The sequence below is a fragment of the Schistocerca serialis genome, chromosome 1 (genome assembly GCF_023864345.2).
Source record: "Schistocerca serialis cubense isolate TAMUIC-IGC-003099 chromosome 1, iqSchSeri2.2, whole genome shotgun sequence".
Classification (NCBI taxonomy): domain Eukaryota; kingdom Metazoa; phylum Arthropoda; class Insecta; order Orthoptera; family Acrididae; genus Schistocerca; species Schistocerca serialis.
The window spans coordinates 911944063-911966133 of NC_064638.1; the positions used below are offsets into that span (position 1 = coordinate 911944063).

Consider the following 22071-nt stretch of genomic DNA (forward strand, 5'->3'; position numbering starts at 1 on the left):
TATGTCCGTTAGTTTGGGCATTGAGTTTTTTAACATCCTGCATAGAGGATTATTTTCATCACGATTAAAGATATAATTTAATCCTTAGCAATTAAGCACGGTAATTGCATACGTGAAATTTAATTAAGGCTCGAGTATGAGAACTTCAAGATTTCATACTATATATTATTTCTCCCCGATTTCCTATTATTACTTTATAAAGCATTCCCAGAACTGAAGCGTCGTCATATCCCAACTGTTATCCCGAGACTTATGCCTTCCACTTCACGCAGTGACGTCATCCGAGTGGTCTTGTTCCGCAGCTGCCCCTTCTTCGAATCTGCGTTCTAGAAACGGTTGCGAATGGAGCAGCATTTCGCGGGATAGGCCAGCCGTCCAGGCGGACAGCTCGTCGATCTTGACCCAGTGTGCAGAGGCTGCGGCGGTCAAGGCGATAGGCGCAGGGCGTGGCGCCTGCCGACTGGCCTGCACCGAAGACGCCACTTGCAAAAAAACCTTACGTCGTCCCGTTCCCTACATTACGCAACTACACATTAGGCCGTGTCTAAGAGTCAAATTGTCACTACCATCTCAGAAAAGTAGGTACGTCCTGCTTAAAGGGAACCTACAAGAAACTAAAAATGGCTCTGAGCACTATGGGACTTAACTTCTGAGGTTATCGGTCCCCTAGAACTTAGAACTACTTACACCAAACTAACCTAAGGACATCAGACACATCCATACCCGAGGCAGGATGCAGGATTCGAACCTGCGACCGTAGCGGTCGCGCGGCTCCAGACTGTAGCGCCTAGAACTACTCGGCCATTCCAACCGGCCTAGAGCCATCTAGTTTCCCCCTTCAAGCTAGACAAGTTTCGTTCTTTGTAGTTTTTTCGTTTGATGCTTATTTCGTGAGATATTTGGCCCGATCACTATCCATGGACCACCCTGTAGAGGAAGCAGGTAGAAACGTGATGTATAAAATAATAGCAATTGCAAACAGAGAATTTCGGTTTAGCTTGAAAACAATCAGAGGATACCACCAGTGTCTATTAGCATCCATTGTAGGATATGGTGCAGCCTTTGGGTTCCTACACTGCATTTAGCCAAGGCAACCTCATTAGTGAGAAGAGTTGAACGAGTAGTGCTACTAGGAGTAAGTGATGTTTTGTTACTAGTTTTAGGAATATTCCCATTGAACATTGGAACAAAGGGAGTCCTTTACTGATTAAAGGAAGGCAATCAGATGGATGCTTGGAACTGAGGCCAACACGAAAAATTTAATAAAAGACCACATATTACAACTATGGCAAAATGGAACACGTCAGCAACGGGCAGTAGAACTTGCTTCCGAACGCCAGGGAGGGACTAAAAATGAGATTTCTTAACCAGTCGAGTGGATTGATACATTACCTTACCGATCATGGCCCTCACGCTACGTATGTATACAAAATCAAAAGATAGATAAATGATAGTTGCGCCTGGGGCAATGTGGGAACTCCAGGAAACACTTTACGGAGATGCGGCAGGTAATGAAGGCAGGTATTAGAGATGTTGGATACCAAAGCTTCACTGAGGAGCCAGTCAACCTGGCCCATCTTTGACTATACTGCAGCCGTAGTATCCAGAATGGCCAAGACAGACTTCACGAGGCATTCAACCACAAGTCAACATGCTGCCATCCCGGCTAGACAACGTACTCTGCAGTTGGAGAGGACAACTGAGGTCGGCGACCACCGAATGAAATGGTCTCTCAGCAAACGTAATCGGCGAAGTGTCCGCTAAGACGTAACAGTGAATACTGGAATTCCTCGTTACAATGGAACGCAGCTGACGTGCTGTCTCACACCCAAGGAATCCAGCAGACAGTGGCTGGTTAATGGTGTGGTACGAGAGCGGAACCAGTAACGAAAACAGCCACCTACGTGTCAAATGCACCAAAATAGAGAAAAATAAACAGAACAGATTGTGTAGTGCTAACTAAGAGTGTAGATCCAAATTAGACGGCCTGTTGCTACAAATGGTTCAAATGGCTCTGAGCACTATGGGACTTAACATCTGAGGTCATCAGTCCCCTAGAACTTAGAACTAATTAAACCTAACCAACCTAAGGACACCACACACATCCATGCCCGAGGCAGGATTCGAACCTGCGACCGTAGCGGTCGCGTGGTTCCAGATGGAAGCGCCTAGAACCGCTCGTCCACATACGTTTCGTGAAATGACCACTTCGAGACAACCAGGGAAAAGAGAACGCATACGGATAGTTATCTGCAGTCTTTTGCCCTATGTACCATTCTTGAATGGAACGTGGAAAGGGGAAAGAAATACACACTGCAATTAGCGTAACGTGACTTGCGGAGTTCAAATATAGATTGAAATTGTTCTGGCTGACACCAACGAACTGTGAAATCTGTTTTTCAACCACCTTCACCTCTTCAATTTATATGGTTTGACGTATATTGTAACCAATGATGGAAAAAATTTACCATTGTTTTAGAAACCTCAGAAAATATTTCATGTAACGATTCAGTAGTTTCTTGGAATGACCCAGATCGCCGTTGACCAATGTGTTTGACTCAACTGGAAAAAGTGATCGCTTAGCAACAAGACATTAATTGAATATTCATCTGCGTCACGCAACTGTTTCATGTGCTGTTTGACAACTGGATCAGTCATGATTAGCGGCTTGGGTCATAATGTTGTATACCATGGAGCATTAACTGTTCTTCAAACCTCTGAAGCACTGGTTGTGACAGGTCTCATGTAATCAAACAAGCAGATTACTATTTTCTGAAAGAGCTTCATCAACGAACCCCTTTTGTTGGTTTGGTTTCGTCTTCAAATCGAGTGTACCGTTGTTTTAGACGATCATTTGGATGCCTCTATCTCACGGTAAGTAAAAAGGAATTCGGCAAGCCAACAGTAAACGTTCTTTTCTGAATGTAGTTTATTACCGAAAGCATAAAGTTGAATAAATCTAATGGTGTCGTCGTTCTATGCCTTGCAAAAATATTAAAAATCGTGTAACGAAAAGCGCCACGTGAAATTTCCGTTTTATTTTTTCTCAACACTTTCTTTTAAATGTTTACAGTAACAAAATTTTCGGTCAGTTGGAATTGCAGTTTTACTGAAATATCTTAAAATAACAGTAACACCACGTCTGAATAGCACCACATGGTGCTCTTCCGAAAGGAAAAAAAGTGCTATAGATGCCGTTGTCACTCCAGATTTTAGTAACAAGGCAGAGTCTACACTGTACTGGAGAGAATATACATAATATTGTATTTTAAATTTGTAAATATGAAGTAGTTCTACCAAGAAGCGACGGAAGAATCAGTTAATACGAACGTTATTTAGTTTCACATACACGTCTAAGCAACAAACTGTATAGAATTGAAACGATTATCTTTGTGATTTTTCTCCTCTTCCTATGTCAGCAGTATTTCTGCAATGTTATTTCTATTAAGAAGTGCAACCGTGCACATAATCCTGCACCGATCAAGACCTGTTCGCTTGGTATTTCCTTCAGCACGCTCCTGAACTCGCCGTCACTTCGATTTTGAAGCAATAATATACCGCATTGAATCAGGCAACGTGGCTGGGCGTCTGTTTTTTCCAGTTTAATGTCACGTGTGCTTCATTATCGAAAAAAGGAGGAATGTGAACAAGGAAGGAGCAAAATAGGCCGACCAGAGACCAATCAACTGCTCAGGAAGGCTGTCCAAACACCAGACGACCTTGCAGACTTCAGAGCGAGGAGAACGTGGTTTCTTAAAAATTCTTTGTCTTCTAGGTTTCGCCGTCTACATTAGCTTCACCTACTCTTTAGCAAAATTTATTGTTCCTGATGACATAATTCACTTACAGGCGGACCGAAGTTTCATCAAAGGTTTCAATGCAGTTTTTCACAAACTGACTGACTGCAGCCTGCGCCAAATTCTGTGATAGCATTCATACGGTCTCTTTAGGTGAGTTTCCAACTATCATTGTCCAATGAAATACAAAAACTTAGTCATCAAACTTTGCAAGTACGACGCAGTTGGAGATGGTGTACTCTGAAACTGCTTACGCAGCCAGGTATAATGGGAACTTATAGATTAATTTTGAATTCTAACAACAAAATGTTTCTCTCAGCAACAAAACTTTTGCCGCAAAAAGAATCACTGACAAGACCCAGGAATAATCCCGGATCTTACGATAGTTCCAGCCCGTAACCTCAAACTGCAATGCACATCCACTCCATCAGCGAGTCACATTTTCAGGACACAATGAAAGGTGATGAAGGCAAATAGTCTTCAGTGCAATATAGACCAAATTTCCCTGGTCACGGTTAATAGACAATGACAGCATATATACATTATATATAAAATTATTAATGTTTTCATTTGTCAAGAGATTTGAGTTCATCGCTCCAACCTGTAAAGTGAGAAAGATCTACGGAGACGCCAAAAGTGAGAGTAGAGTGACGCAACTGGAATGTTTCTGCATCTGAAATGATCTTCAAGTAAGGACGTGATGTTCTATCTTTGCCTATGATATATTTGTTACTAGTTTGGAATCTAAGATCAGAGGTAGCGCTGACAATTGTTCTGTCAGGAAAACAAATGTAATAACATGTGAGTAGCAACAAGTAAAAATAACCGTGACTTCATTTGGTACTTACTCTGAGATGAGACCAGTTCCAGTAAATAGGAACAAGATAGACCAGAAACGAGTCGTGTTCATGGGGAATGGAGTGGGATTTCAGTCGATTCAATTTTTTTAATTCTGAACCTCTAGAATTTTGTTTTTGAAATGGTGCTTAAATATTGTTTATTCACGTGAGCTCCCGAGGCCCACCGTACGGCGTCCATGGAGACGAGGCGCACGCCAGAGCTTAAATAAATTCTTGGTGTTGACCTAGTACTTATGTACCGCATTTTTAAAATGTAACTATACTTATTCAGGCTGTTTTAGTTTAATTTCTAGGCCATGCCCTCAGACAAATTATAGATTCAGGTACATCTTCTGAAGAAGGCTTAATTATTTTGGCTGAAACCTAGGTAAAGGTTGGTTTCATTGCCGCAATCGAGGCTGATAGTTTCTTAAATATTATTGTATGAATTAGTCAACTACCAGGAGAAGTTGCTGAGATCAGGAACAAATATTTTAGATTGAACAGTAGAAATGTCTCCATAAAGACCAAAAGATAGATCTGCAACAGCGATGTCTTGTACAGGCTGCTGCTTAGCAGCCACCGTTTTATGAGCTGTTCTGAGAAAAGCCAAATGAAAAGGAGTGAGCTTGATATGTTGCAACATCTTCGAGAGACGTCCTCATTAAAGCGAAGAAGAGAATGCAGAGGAAGATGAATTTCAGGAAGAGGATGAAGATCTGAATTCTGGAGAGTCAGATTGAAACTGCCGATATGAAAACTGAATGTGCAAACAGATGAACTTATTTGCGTAACTGACGTTTCATATAGTTATAAATTAATTGTATTTCTTTAGGCTGTACTTATAGAGCAACTAACATTTCCTTTCCCATTAAAAAATACGCTGTTAAAATGACTTCGTATGTTACATTTTTTAAGAAGATAAACTCATACTTTCTCATTTATACTAGTGAATCTGTAAACCAGTGGCCTCATGCAAATTCGAACGCTAAAAATTGATAGTACGTGATCGCGATCATTAGACAAATGAATGTAATTGCCGCACCAACCTGGACTACACATACTAACGTACACACCTCAATACATGTAAATGTAAGTACATGAAATATCGTGGTACGTATAGGTAGGATTACTGAATTAGCTTGAGAGAGTAATTTTTTTTAAATACAGCGAGAAATTACGACAAACCTACTACTTATGGAACAAGCGAAGAGGCATTTGGTTACTATAATGGAAGCATCACCGTCATAGCGTCAGCGACACCTATACAGCTAAATAAGGGTATCTCACGAGTTGACGTTGGAATTTTCATGCCGAAAGACCAGAAATTGTGGAAAGCAGCGTGGCATGAAGCGAAAGACAGGCAGGCAAACTAACATATACATACCGATTCATCCCAAGGCGCCTCCACGGTTGGAAATTAAGTAGCTTAGGGGTATTTACACTTAGAAGTGAAAATGTGTGCTTTAAATGTTTAAAATTATAAAAATTAATTTTGGCCAGAATTGCGGTACAAAAATTCTGCTATGCGTCGTTTTTCCAAATGTGAATTCAGTGTGGCAAAACACGAGAAACACACATTTAAGCAAGGCAGCTGGAGGCGGTTGGAATCCTATTCCTTTCGAATATAGTGACGCACATTTGCAAACAACAAACTAGCTATCAACATAATCTGAAATGTAAAACACACTACGTTTCACACAGTAGTTTACTTTACAGTAGTTTACTTCTCACTTCATGATGATGATCGATTTTTTTCTGGAACAGTATTGCTGAACAGCGCTCTCTGACTTCTGTAGGATATCGTCCTCTACTGCTGACATTTCGAATCTGATATGTCCTTGAAAAGGGCCTAATGGGTGTGTATGCAGCACTGCGTTTGAAAGACCGCCTAGCAACGTGCGGATCCATGTTTGGCAAGCCCTTAATCCCGGACCGTTGTCCTGCTCTGCGAGAGGCTTTCCGACAAGCCTAGGAATTTAGAGGGGCTCCTGTTTTACGCGAAATACTAGGGATGCACTATTTCAACCTAATTTAACCTCTGTTATTCGACTTTTGTAAACTTACATTTTATATGTACCTGAAGATGTGACACAGGTCCCGAGACCGGGTGGAGCTTTCCTTTTAGGAAAAAAATTATAACTGCAGCGAATATTATCACTGATGATAAAAAATGCACTATGCACTTTATTCGCTATACTGCTGGCTCTGGCAGTAGCTGGTGAAAGCAGTCTCCCCACTTTTATTACATGCTGAAAGCACTCAAGAGCCCAGACCAGTTGCATAACGAACTGGAATCCTCTTCACGGATGACCAATCTAAGTTGTTTAGAACAAATACAAATGACCAGGTATAATTCTTGCATTCTATTGGTTAACGATACCTCTACGTTTGGAGGCCATACAAGGCACACACAGCTTTTCCTGCCTCTGAAGGCTGTTCACTATATCACCTTAACTGCTGTTAAACGAACCTGTCAGAACAAATTCCACTACATTAAAGGGCATAGCAGAGCGCGCTTTTTCTTTCTCTTGTTCTAATACCGGCAATGTTATATAACAATATTACACTTTTATTTTAAGTACAAGTTTCAAGCACACAAAGCTACCTCTACAGTAATACTTTATTGAATTCTATTAAGTACAACCATTATATTCAACTAAGGGATGCCATACCGTAATATTTATGAGATTGTCATTTGAAGTGACATGAAAAATACGGACCCCTTTTGAAACAGTGAGCTGACGCCCTCAACGAAATGTGATGCCAAGTAGTTTCCAGCACTTTGCCAGACAAGATTTAATTCGAGATTTTTCCGTGTATGGTTCGAGTGTACAGTATTTTTTTTAAGTCTTAATGTGTGCTGTTGATTACTAGTGTGTTTCTGATATGTGAAAGAGCACTAAAAAATCTACCAGTAAGACATATCATGTGCCAACTCATAGTCTATTTGTTTACAAGATCACAAAGGTGGTATTCGACAGTAAAAACATGGAACAGTGTTCAGTGATCGAGCCACCAAAGCAACTGTGGAGGAATCAGGAATCTGTCCCAAATAACCTGCTGATGACGTAATGAACACCTCCGTCTCTAATCGACTTGTCTGCTATCACCTGGTAACTGATTTTTCATCACCAGCTACTAAACAGTGTATAACGCCAGAATGACCACTTTTTACAGTGAGAGATCAGCTGTCAAAATGCCAACTTTAACGAAGCCAGGAAGGTTTCTGGAATGGGTTGCGTATTATCCAGATACTTATTTCTTTCATATGAATTCTGTTCATCGAGCTATACTAAAGTGTACACTAACTAAAGTGCAAGAACGAGACCGCTTTGGCCGAAGAAATTCTGAGCCACATTGCTTTAGAGGCAGCGAGTGTTTCACCCACCGCAGCAAGCTCGAAACAATCACATTCCAAAGAAAATTAACTGAAAACACCTACGGAGCTCCCCAGCCAGATACCATCCCTGCCAAGACGGCCTGCAACTAGCTAGAGTTTGCTGAATCAACTCGGTAGCTACTCGTTTATTTACTACGAACACTCAACATACAGTAGGCGTCTCAGAATCTTGTCTGGCTGGTCTCTTAGCAGAAGCGCTTACGCCTTGTTGTCCTTTAAGCAAACTTAAGACTGATACGATGGATATTAATTCCCTGTCTGTTAGCCTGCTTGGTAGGCCGAAAGCTTCACGATTTGTTTGCGCTTCTCATTTCTCAGCTCCAACTATTATTCTTGTCTCGGAATGAAAGGTAGGACATTCAACCAACTAGTGTTACGAGAAAAGTCAGGACATTCTACCAACTGGTGTTACGAGTTGAGCGCAATCAACTGGAAGTTTGTACTAACGACATCGAAATATCTTAAACTAAAACTGGATCAACAGCATCCATGGCAAATCACCCGTGTGACGTATCCCAAAATATTGGTCAAATGTGTGAGACCCGAACCAACCAGGATTAACATTGAATACTGAATGTAATAAATAAGAAAAAACAGTCTTCAGGAAGCTCATTTTTAATTTATTTTATAGACTACCCGTTTCAGTGATATAGTACGTCATCATCAGGCACAAAACAACAAATTTACAGCAGTATTAACAACAACAACATGGGATAAGATATATGGAGTCATATTTGTCAATAATCAATAACATGTGAGGATATTTGCAATACGAAGTCGTCACTAAGATTTCACGAGCTAAGTTTATTATGTAGATACAGAATAATTAGAAGGTCCAAAAGGCACACTTTACCAGCGGTTTAACCATTTAGAGGGGCTTCTCATTTTTTTTTTATAGCTACATAATAAACATAGCTTTTGGAACCTTCGTATATGGTGGCTTCATATTGGAAATCTGCTCATACCTTATTGATTAGTGACGTATGATTTCATTTATCTAGACAATATCCATATTCTGTGTAATTATTGTTAATATCGCTGTAACTATGTTGTTTAGTCCCTGATGGTGGTGTATTGTATAGCTGAAAGCGGTAGCGTCTCAAATTTAAGATAAACATACAGCTAACAGCTTTTTGATATGTGTTACATACATATCGGCTGCTGTCTCGCCATCCAACCCAGCAAGAATGGATGCACCTAAGTGAATACTGAATGCATTTAGAGGAGCGCAACACGAATGGTCACAGGTCTGTTTGACACGTGGGAGAGTGTCACAGAGATGCTGAAGAATCTGAACTGACAGACGTAAACTATCCCGAGAAAGCTTACTTACAAAGTTCCAAGAACCAACTTTAAATGATGACACTAGGAATATTCTAGAACCCCTAAAGTATCTTTTCCGTGGGGATCATGAGGACAACATTAATTACAGCGTGCAGAGCCGGATTTGAACACTAATTCTTTCCGCACTCTATACGTGAATAGAATGGGAAAGCCATAAAATCTGTTACAATGGCAAGTACCCTCTACCATGCACTTCAGTTGTTTGCGGGGTACAGCAGTAATGTAGACGTACATATTCAGCCAATCTAATTCTTCTCTAGCTCAGAATTTTGGACTTCAATGACTGTTTAATAAGGATTTAGTAGGGTAACCGTTGTTCATGTCTGTTCCTAGAGAAGACTGTACTCTGAAGGGATCTCTACATTGTTCGGAAGGACTAGCTACTCGCCGCCGCTACTGCAGCGAGGCTTTCCACTTTTCTGCATGTGTCAGCGGTGCTCTGAAGTTACCTTAGAAGCATGTACTCTGTGGTTAGACCTTAGGAGAGTCGATGTCCTTCAGATAACAAAGCCGAAGGGCACTTAAGCACGTGTTGGAAGCGTACAACAGCACGCCCACAGGAAGGTCGACGTAGGAAACCTCTTAGAGAACCAATTCTTAACATGGCCACTTGACGGTAAGTACTTTGAGCGATTACTGAAAACACTGGACACTCCGTCGTGGTGGCAGTGTCGCTGACCAAATGGATTCTCTGAGGTACAGAATGTATCAGTTGGGAAATAACACAGCTTCTGCCACCATCTCCTAAGCAGCTAGGGCAAGGATCCAAAACTCATGTTGGGTTCCTCGTTCTGCGCGCAGGTTAAGACCAGTTTGAGAGGCATCGGCCTGTTTCAGGCCTTCTCAGTTTTATTTGCATACTGGATTAGCATACAAGATTGACCCGCCAGGATAGCCGAGAGCGCTAACGCGCTGCTCCCTGGACTCAGGTAGGTGGGCCGGTCCCAGATCGAATCCGCCCGGCGGATTAACAACGACGGCCGGTGTGCCGGCCAGCCTGGATGTGGTTTTTAGGCGGTTTTCCACATCCTCCTAGGTGAATACGGGGCTGGTCCCCACGTTCCGCCTTAGTTACACAACTCGCAGACATTTGAAACACGTTCCCACTATTTCACGATTTACACTAGATGCAAACAGCTGGGGTACACTAATTCCATCCCAGGGGGTATGGGGTGGCGGCAGGAAGGGCATCCGGCCACACCTTGAAATTAACCATGCCAACTCTGTACTTAACCCTGCCCACAATGCGGGATACCGGCTGTAGCAAAAGAAAGAAAGAAAAGAAAGATTAGCATACAAGATTATTCCTACTTCATCTACCCTCCGATTCGTGTTTTATTTGTCAAAATTTCACTTGTTTTGCACGTTGACTAAATGAGTGGTTGGGGCGTATCTTTTAGCAATGTAGATAACGCCTATCTCTGAAGCTAATTTAATATTTCTTACTTTAAATAGCTTTTTCTCAGATGGCTGTCACTCACAGTCAGGGTTTCGTGCTAACGGACAGCACAAACAGCCGAACGAGCCTTTCAGTGCTCATAATCCTGGTAGGGTGACCAGCACTTTCAACAATATAACTGAAAACGGTGGTGGAAGGGATGAGAAATCAGCCTGTTAATAAATTTTCGGTGGAGTCTTCAGCTGCCCTCTTCCCGATGCCTCGCTGTGTTTTTGTTCTTCAGACACCGTTCCGCAAGTTAAGTACATGGGCCACACGTGTTTGTCCTTTCCGTGGGAATCCAGTGCGAAGCTTACACCAAAATTTCGAGAATTATCCTACAATCAAGTCGGGCAGTGGGAAAATGGCGACACTGTCGCATTTCCGTAAACACGAATCTCGTTGGTTGATATATCTTTAACTTGTTGGCGGTAGCTAGTAAACCGACTTCCAGACCCCCAAGTTGGAGGAGCACTTTGGCCCTTTCTGGAATTGGCTAGGAGTGTGACGAATGCCCTTCCGAGATCTGAAGGAAGGCTATAAAAAATTAGTGTGGTATTCTGGCTTAGAAATCTTGATTCTGACGCGACCGATGATTCCATGCTCGTCTATGATGTTCTGGAATTCAGCGTAGAACTAAGCCTTCCAGAGTTACTTTGAACTTACTCAGGACTTACTCAGGACTTTTTCGACAACCGCGATCGGTAATCGGAAAGATGATGAGGTCCGCGACTCGCAATCACGACACACCGACCAACACCAGCCACTACGGCGCACGGCGACTCGTCTGCAGCCGCCTCAGTCGCAGCCAGCGTGAGATCGCGTTTGCGATGGCCACCTCCAACTTCGGAAATCGTGACAGTGCGAAGGGAGACGAGTTCATTCCTATCTACGGCTTCCAGCTTGTTCGTAATTCTGTCAGTGAGCTTCATGCACTTATATACATGTGTTCTGCAGTCCATTTCTTTTTTCGAAGGGGCATCTGTCTCCGTATTCAAATAACCACTCATGTTTCGTTTCGTTGTTGAGTTTATATGAGTGAGTACAAAAGTCTGGTGGTGATCACTCCGGTTTTTGTTTGTTAATCTGTTGTTTGCTCTGACAGGATTCATGAAGGTCTTTTGTAATTTTGTTTAAAGGATTATTAAGTTTTCTATCACGGTTGAATACACGACTTTTGTCCTTTGTGTGTCTTGGCACCATTTCTACGGTTGCAGTCCAGCATCACTGGTGACGACCCTAATAATGACTCGTTTTTATCATTTTTTGTTTATTATGCAAAAACATTTTCTTGTAATCTCTGTATTAATGTGTTTTTATTAATTTACATACTGCCTGATCAAACGCTATGATTCTACAGCCAACAACTAGACTTATTCAAATGAATACTCAGGTCCTCCAGCCGTAAGTAGTAGGCGAGGTGCCTGACGAGATAAACTTTTCACATGAAGTTTATAATGTGCACGCCTGTAGATTTTTGAAGTGGCCTATTAACTTCATGGAGGTAATTATTTTATTTGATCTGGGGTAATAGAATTAGCAGCAAATCTAATCTGCATATCCACGGACCACTTGACGAGCAAGAGATTGTATTTCCACCAAACCGAACCTCTCGCAAGTTTTCTGCCATGGTCCGTTTTGTCTCCGCTCGTACAATTTCAATGCCCGCTGTGGCCCGGTGAAGGAGGAGGCGAGTGAGGAAGAGAGACGTCGTCCTGTTCTGCAAACCACACCAGCACAAGGCTCATACTTTTACTGCATGCTTCTATTGGAGAAAATCCTACTGGAAAGGGAAGATAAAGTTGTCAGTGGCGTAGAAACATAATATTGCTTATGTTATGGGTATATTGGCCTGCCTCACGCCGACCGTCTCACTTCTGAAGCAGACACTTCGGAAATCTTAGTCTACCACTAAGAAAAACACTGATTCGTCACAATAGATTACGTTCTGGCAGTCACGACTGGTTATGTCCTCGGCAAATGCAAAGCGGTAGTGTAGATGGCTATACTACAGTATCTTCCTGACCGCCGGTCGCTTGCTTTGTAATAAGATTACCCTAGCCAGCGCCGGACAGCGCCCAACCAACCAGTTAAACAGTGGCAGATTTTAGTAGCACCGCGTATAAAAAAAGACTTTACCGTTGCTTGTGTCATGGGTCAGTACTGTTACACACTGAAGACCATTTCAGCACGCTTCTAGGATTCTCCAGTATCTCGATATCATTTTATCCATCGTCACGCAATGCGCTCAGAAATCTCTTCCTGTACCCTAGGTACAGGACCTCGAATTATGTACTGTTATTGGCTGTTATAGGGCGATTGGTGCGCTTTTAACTCACAACATTAGACAGTCTTTGCAGTAAAATACGACCTCCGTATGTAGTGTAACATAATAGACTAGAAGGTAATTAAAATACTTCAGAAGAAAGTTATATACTCTGGGTAAGGTGATTTTACAAGGAATCTAAGTAGCTTTGTCTCTGCAAATGTCTCCACATAGTCCTACCATTGGAAACAGAACACAAGAGAGCAACGCAAAATTTCCCCATTTGTGGTAACGGACAGCTAGCTATCCGACTCGTCTCCGAGAACCAGTCAACTTTAAAGGGGAGATCATGACGTCGGGGTCATTGATTTACATCAAACTTTTTACACCTTTAGTAGGCCATTAAAGCAACAATGTGCAAGCAGCAAGGTGCACTACTCTGGCAATTCCGAGAAAAATCGCAAGAGATGTTTTACGCGTCTATTATGTAACTGATGTATCTGTGCTAAGTTGTCGACCGCAAGAAGTCGGTGTGGTGGTTTCAATGGCCTACTTTTATTTTACGTTTACTGCCTCCCAGGTTACGGAGTAGGGTCCATGCTTGCCTATTGGATTTAGTGAAATCTAGATTCTCCACGGTGTCCATCCATTTTTCCCGTCGAGCTGCGTCTAAGCTGTGCAACAGTTCGTCCGCGATTTCTTGGTTGTTGGTTTCGGTAAATTCCTGGTACAGGTCTTCGCATCTCTCATTCCAGCCAGGGATGTACTCTTTCCGGTAGCCTCTGGGTACATTCCTCTTAGCCGTGGCGATGACTGCTCCCACAAATCTGTCATAGTTGTCCCTAGTCGGGGGGTAACCAACCTAGACACTTGTCAAGGTTTTCTGCAAAGGTGGCCCAGTCTGCCTTCTGGAAATCCCATCGTGGGCGAGGAAAGGATTTTATGATTGGGTTGTTAATTCCGACTTTTAAGATAACAGGGAAATCAGACAGGACTTCACGAGTTGCGGCTAGCGGTTGGTTGTTTTTGTTTTTAGTGACAAAACATAAATCTGGGTTATAATCTCCATGCTGCTGATCGAAATGTTCCGCGGTCCTTGGCGTCGAAAATCAGGTGGGTGTTAGTCTCCTCACTCCAGCTCATCAGGGATTCACCGTTCTGGTCGTTTCGTGCGTACTTCCAGTTCTCATGGTGACAAAGTCTCCTACGTAGATAGCAGGGTGGGGATATTCTTGGAGTACTTCTGGAGGCCATGGACAGCCGGGAGGCTTATAGACGTTAACTATAGTGGTCTCGCCAATTTTGACAGCAACTTCATGTACGTTGTTGTCTGTAGATATCTTACACAGGGAAGCATTCTCTATCTTATTTCGTATGTAGGTTGCCACGCCGTAATTTCGGTGATAGGTGGCTCCCAGTATCTCGAATCCAGGGATTTTTCCTCTAGAGGCCAGCTGATCTGTTTTCCGCATGAGTCTATTGTATCGCGACTAAGTCGATTTTGTTCTGAGTGAGAACTCTCTGGAGAAATTCACATTTGCTCCTACTTATGCCTTCAGTGTTTAGGTGGCAGACTCGGAGGCACGGTCCGAGTGCTCTAGTCAATTCTTCATCGTTCATTTGGTCGGTATCACTCATGATGTGTTTACCAGGAGATCCAGCACAGGATTATCTGGATTATCTGGTTGCCTTTAGTGCTAGTTCATTTAGCGTTACCCAGGGTGCACGTGTAGTATTCTACTACGGACGCGAACTAGCCTTACACATAGAACCTCAAGAGCACCAAGGGACAGAACACACGTCACGACCGTCAAACGTGAATTAAGATCCTTAAAACAAAGGGCATCGCCTACCTCCGAATTTTCCCAGCCTATCACAGCGGAAGAAGTTGCAGCAGCCTTGTCAAAAATCAAAAGTGGCAAGGCTCCCGGCTTCGATGGCATCTACCCGGAATTCCTACTTCACTGTGGAAAATATACTAGAACATGGCTCGCAAACTTCTTAACAGATATTTTAGAATTTGGTAATATCCCACACCAGCTTAAACGAGCAAAGATTATAGCGATACTAAAGCCAGGCAAACCTAATGACATGCCCCAAAACTACCGTCCTATCGCTCTGCTGAACTGTGTCTATAAGCTGTTGGAACGTATCATCTACAACAGAATAAGCGGAAAAATTCTTGAAGTGGTACCGATTGAACAGGCAGGTTTTCGACCCAACCGCAGTTGCACCGACCAGATCCTCTCCCTAGCAACTCATATAGAGGCGAGCTTTCAGAAAAAAACTCAAAACATCAGTAGTCTTTATTGACCTATCAGCCGCTTATGATACCGTTTGGCGACAAGGCCTGATATTTAAGTTGCTGCGGGTCATACCATGTAATAAGCTGGCCAACCTCATTGATAACATGCTCACAGATAGAAGTTTCAGAGTCATAATGGGCGACTTAAAAAGCGACCAAATGAAGCTCAACAATGGTTTACCACAAGGCTCCGTTCTGGCGCCATTGATGTTTAACCTCTACGTATCTGACTTACCTGAAACCACTTCTCAAAAATTCGGATATGCCGACGACTGGGCAATAGCTGCAAGAGGCAGATCAATGGAGGCAACGGAAAACACATTAACTGCGGATCTAACAAAGCTGGGAGATTACTTCCGAAGGTGGAGATTACGGCCAAACGCGACAAAAACGGAGGTGACATGCTTTCACCTCGACAATGCCCAAGCAAAAAGAAAGCTCAACGTTCATTTCGAAAACAGGCAGCTAAACCATAATAATTACCCCAGACATCTAGGCGTCACCTTTGACAGAACCCTAACATTCAAGGAACACCTACGTAATACAGCCGCAAAACTTAAAACTCGAAATAATATCATACAGAACCTATGTGGGACCACGTGGGGCTCTTCCGCGGCTGTACTGAGATCTTCGGCTCTGGGACTTGTCTACACAACAGCAGAATATGCCGCACCGGTATGGCTAAACAGTAAACACACAGGCTTGATCGATGCTCAACTAAACTACACAATGAGGATGATATCAGGAACAATAAAGCCAACGCCTTTACACTGGCTACCTATACTGAGCAACATTCCCCCACCGGACCTGCGCAGAGAGAACGCTCTCATACGCGAGTATGGAAAAGTGCTGAACAACGAGAAACTGCCAATCCATAAGGATGTTCCTGCCCTGGAGATGAACAGATTGCGCTCAAGACACCCCTCTTTAAAAAAGGCAAAAAATACGCATCCTCTCAACCCGGATTATGGCAACCTCTGGAAAATGCGGTGGAGAGAATCTGTGCCCAAAAACCTGCAGAATATGCCATGCATCAATGTCCAACCACCAGGATTCAATTTGCCAAGAAAAACTTGGACGACCCTGAATCGAATTCGGACAAATAACGGCAGATGTGCAGACAGCCTCCATAGGTGGGGTAAAATCACCACCCCGAGATGTGACTGCGGTGCGGACCGGCAGACGATTCGTCACATCGTGGAAGATTGCCCTCTGAGACGTTTTGCAGGAGACCCCAATGAGTTTCTGACCGCGACTGAAAGTGCAATAGACTATGTCACAAATCTGGATGTTTGTGAACTTTTGTTTCTTATATACACTTTTTTTAAACACTTTTATATCTACAACTATATGTTACACACTGTGACTACTCTTTATTTCTGTGTCTTATGATTTTTATGTCTTTTCTATATGTGTTATATGCCATAAGCTAAATAAATAAATGGCCTACTGAGGGCGTACAAAGTTTGAAGTAAATCTGTGATCACAACGTTGTGACCTCTCCTCATTAGCGTGAGTTTCGCGGAAAAGTATGACCCCACCGACCACTGGTCAGTGCTACAGTTATCGAAACGCGTTCTTATCTCTTGGGAAACATCGTATGAAATGTTCGTTAACACTGCCACTGTCCACTTGTTGCCACATTTGACGCCAAACTGTGCTGCTAAATTCACTTCATTATCCCTTATCACTTAGACGTCACACTGAATAATCATTATAGTACAGAGTCTTGAATAACGAGGTTGGTCGTCATATGTCTTGTCTGAAGGGATGCCGTTATACATATTAGAACTATTCTTAGCTTTAACATGAAGCACAATTTACCTTAGCAACTGTCCGCAGCTCGTGGTCGTGCGGTAGCGTTCTCGCTTCCCGCGCCCGGGTTTCCGGGTTCGGTTCCCGGCGGGGTCAGGGATTTTCTCTGCCTCGTGATGACTGGGTGTTGTGTGATGTCCTTAGGTTAGTTAGGTTTAAGTAGTTCTAAGTTATAGGGGACTGATGACCTCAGATGTTAAATCCCATAGTGCTCAGAGCCATTTGAACCATTTGGACCTTAGCAACTACTGTAGCGATTCCAGATTTCTTCAGGCTCAAGTGTCTCGTTAGCTTTGTGGTACTACAATCGGTACGTCATGCAAAGCTGCGTTATTCGTCAGTTGAAAATTCACTGGAGGACTACTATACTTCATGTCGATCCCGTGTTTTTCTAGTCTGTTTCGGTCGCTAACGACCAGAACGAAATCCAGTAATACAGTCAGAAGAAACCCTCCGAGTTTGCTGCTGCGTTAACAATGAAATCAGATTTTTAAAATCAACTCTGTATTAGATTGATGAAAGACGTCTGTTCATCTGCAGTTTCTATTTTGGTTCACTATGTTTTTCATTTCTCCAATAGTGGGTTGTCTTTACAGTGCTTTACCTGTTTCTGTTATAGCTAGCTTCAATTTATCTACATAAGCTCTTTGAGCAACCTCAGTTTCTCCACTGATGCATTTCGTATCTTTGTAGCCGGTTTTCATCATCGGCGTATGAGAAAGTTCGCTGTCTGATGGAAGCTGTACACTGGGCAGTGCCAAAAAACAGTAGCACGAAAAATAAAGAAGTACATACTGGCGGAAAAATGTCGCTCTTCAGATTTATTGAGACTGTGAGGCCATCGCAGAAGAAAATGATTATTTCAGGAGTGCATTCGAAATATCAGCAGTGTTAACTTGTTACCACTCCGCGAACACACTTGCGACGATATTCTTCCATGTGGTGAAACTGTTCATTTTAGCTAACTGGAAGCTTATTATAGGGTCGAATATTATCTTTGCAATCTGTCGTGCTGTAGACTGAAAGTTATCATCCCTTCCTGCGTTATAAAAAAAAATCATTGCCTTGTTACAAGTTGTGCGTTAAGAGTGTATGTTTTGATTACTGTGTCAGAGAATCTTATTTGAGTTTGCTATTCTGATGACCCATGAGGGATTCTTAAATGTGTCTCATTCCTTTTAGAACAACAAACATATTTTTAACATTTTCTCTAAATTATTTCGTATGAGCCAAGTCGTTTCATTTATTGTCTTTACTCAAAGCAGTTCCATGCTGCGAGGCTTCCTTATTGTTCACACTTGTTGCAAACGATGTTATCTCGTAAATTCTCTGAGATGGCACAAACAGTTAACTAAACTAATTACACGCAACAATCTCAAGTCATTAGCAAATAACGTTTCTTTACATCAAGTCAGGATTCAGATGAAAAAAGGCAAATTGTTAGCTGCTGTTTAGAAGATTGCTCCCTGCCGAGTATGATGTGTAATTACCTGGCATATTACTGAGGTATATGGTGGCATATTCGATAACGAGGGACCAATATCCATTTTCGTTGCACATATTAATTTAGTAGGCGCATAATACTGACGGACAAGTACCTTTACCATTTTGTTTTCTTGGGCATGCAGATTCATATGCTACAGCAAAGCTTAGTAACTAAGGGTTTTATTGAACCGGTCAGGGTAGTACTTCAGCTTATTAAGCAACACACATATCACATTCTGACTAATAATATTAATAATAATAATAAATTATTACATATTGCAGAAGTTCGAGGGTGGCCGAGCAACAGAAGTTGGCTACCGTTTTATCCCATCTGTCATAAGGAGTGTCCCTCTGTTTTAGAATCAGGAAATGACCCTCTCTTTTTAAAACAAAACTCTGTCATATCCACTGTGGTATATAAACAAGACGACATAAAGAGGAGGCGTTTCATGTTAGTATAGGGGCGGTGGGAGAAAAGGGGGGGTGGGGGGGAAGAAGATAGGGTGTCAAACACGCAATTGTTAATACAGAAGAATTTAAAAAAATAGTAACTGAGAAAACATATCGTCGCTTGTAGCTCTGCCTGGTACCCTACCCACGGGATGTCTTGACAATTCAAAGACGGACTTTTTCAATCTTCTTACTATAGATAAAAACTGCAAATTTCATTGAAAGGGAAGTATCTGTCTCTGGAAAAAATGTAGAAAACTGACAGCACGAGTTTCACTTAATTTTTAAAGAAACAGCTACTCTTCCTCGTGTTTCCAGTAAAAAAGAAAAAAAAGAGAAACTGAAATGTTGCATATCATTGCCGTTAATTCTGTCAGAGTTTAGCTCTGAATGGGACCGAAGAACGGACAGTGTACTTATCCGTTAACTGTATTTCTGGCAGAGTATCTCCAATGAGCTTATGATTTGAGTACTTTCTTTTAATAACGTGTAACTTTTTTTTAATGAACTTTAAGTAAATGCAATAAGAACAGTTTTGATGTTACGCTGCATCGTTACCGAAAACTGAACAAAACCGCCGTTTCGACCATCTTTAGGGCAGTCCTCTTCGGAGAGGCTAACCTGCAGTTAATCGGCCGAAACAAACACGCTGCGAAGACGGTAGGAACTTCCATTTCGCACCTTTAGGTTCATAATAACGTGACCTAGCATCAGAAATGATTTTATTCAAATTGACACTGGCCGTATGTTAAGTTTAATTGCAGCATTACTGTATACACACGTGCGAGTTTAGAGAAAATGCCCATTCGTACAGGTGTTACAGCAGTTAAGACATTTACGTCACTGCACGCTGAGAATTTCTAAAAAAAAAAAAAGCCACGAACAAACCTGTTAACAGGTGAGATATTCAGACACATCCATGTCTCGTCGCGGTTTAAAATAAAACTACGAAAGGGATATCAGGAGAAGAAGCGGCCTGGGAAATTCTAGACCAACGGCGAGCGAGATTACGCGCAGTTCGATGCAGCTGTATCGTGTGTCTTCCGAAAGCAAAACGAATGAGAGTAGGCGGCCGGGGCGGTCCTAGAGCCCTCACCTTGAAGTTGCCGATGCGGTCTGCGACCATGCCGGCGAGCGGCGGCATCACGATGGCCACGACCGGCGTCACCGCCGACATGATGGCCGTCTCCTCCACGTTGATGCCCAGCTCGCGCATGTGGATCGTCAGGTACGGGTACAGCACGAAGACCGCTGCAACACACAACACAGACAGCCCTGCTGAGACTGCGACAGTTTCTGAAAGTAGCCTGTTTCAGGAAATAAACATCGTAGGCAACGCGTTTCTTTGGCGCGGCTGGTACGCCACCTTAGCGTCACGTTAGGCTTATTTCACGTCAACCCGGCAGCCGACAAGCCGGTATTTTTGCCGGGCCGACACGGGACCTGCCGCCTCTTCATACGTAGCTGGCAGTGCACGGCATGCTGTGCCGTCCTTTCGTGTCTTGTACATATTCAGTTGACCTCGACAAGAAATGGAGCACGACCAGTTATTAGCGTGGTATCTCTCGTACAGACGTTTGAAAAACAGTAGAAGAAGAAGAAGAAGAAGAGTCCGTTGGGTCCATCCACTAAGTATGAGAAGAGACGAAGTGGATGCATTCCTTGTTCTTTTCGAAAAATTAAGGGGAGATGAAAATAAGATGTTTAATTATTTTCGGATGAGTTTACGAACTTCTGACGATATACATGCACGAATGAAGAGTTCCATTCAACGTGTTAATACATCCTTCCGAGAATGTATCCAGCATATACAGATGTTGGCAAATAGAGTCAGTCGCGAGGGGTAGCCGCACGGTCTGGAGCGCCTTGTCACGGTTCGTGCTACTCCCGTCGGAGGTTCGAGTCCTCCTTCGGTGTGTGTGTGTGTGTGTGTGTGTGTGTGTGTGTGTGTGTGTGTGTGTGTGTGTGTGTGTGTGTGTGTGTGTGTGTGTGTGTGTTAGTTTAAGTTAGATTGAGTAGTGTGTAGGCTTGGGGACCGATGACCTCAGCAGTTTGGTCCCATAAGACCTTACCACAAATTCCCAAATTCCAAAGGCGTGTGTTTTGCATAATACCGAAGGTACTCTGTCCATAACTGGACTTGAAACTATACCAAGAAGTGAATGTGTACGTGGGGGAATTTCTGCCAATAATGTACGAAAAATGATGGATTATTTTAGGACACTGGAGGAATCTGTGAAATGACAGTTATCTAAATTTTAATGTGCCACTGATGTAATTTTTTTTGTATTTAACGTAAAAATAAAGATTTGTACTTACCATAGTCGTCTGTCTTGGCACACATCCATTCAAAGCCTTCGTTCAGTTCTTTGCAAACTTCGATCCATGCATTCCGTGTTTGTATTCTGTCCTTATAAGTACCTAAAGTCATGTCCCACAAAACTGGTCGTTCCTGAACTAATCTCATAAGGATTTCGATATCAATTTCCGCCTTGACTAGAAATGTTCACAACAGATTGAACCACCAACAAAGCAAAAAACAACCGGCCGGCACGCGATAGTTGTCGGGTATATGTGTACCGCTTTATTGTTCTGCATACCCCACCACCTGCGCCGGTATTTCCACACGACACCGACATCGGGCCGACACAGTAGGGGCCGCTGGCATCCCACAGCCTTGGCCCGGCTGTCGGCTGTCGTTCAGCCGTCCACATAGTCTGTCGGCCAGGTGTGAAACGTCCCTTAGGCGCCACACCCTCACAACCGGCTAGACGGTGCCGGCTGCCGGCTCCCGGATAGATGTGAAATAAGCCTGTGACAAGCGTCGAACGTGATGGCAGAAAGCTGAAATTAAGAATAGGTCTGAACGACGCATCACCGTCTACCTGGTGCTAAATTCAAGATTAGCTCCGCTGCCGCAGGTCGGCAC

The 22071-nt window shown here is 42.9% G+C and overlaps 1 protein-coding gene across 2 annotated transcripts in view; it reads right to left on the bottom strand.

Moving 5' to 3' along the window:
* The window catches only part of LOC126412102 (major facilitator superfamily domain-containing protein 6-like), a 329018-nt gene that overhangs the window by 67388 nt on the left and 239559 nt on the right, over positions 1-22071 (bottom strand). For both annotated transcript variants that reach the window (XM_050081535.1, XM_050081541.1), the window contains exon 3: positions 20239-20393. In XM_050081535.1, coding sequence (XP_049937492.1) covers positions 20239-20393 — 155 coding nt within the window. The remainder of the gene's footprint in view (positions 1-20238; positions 20394-22071) is intronic.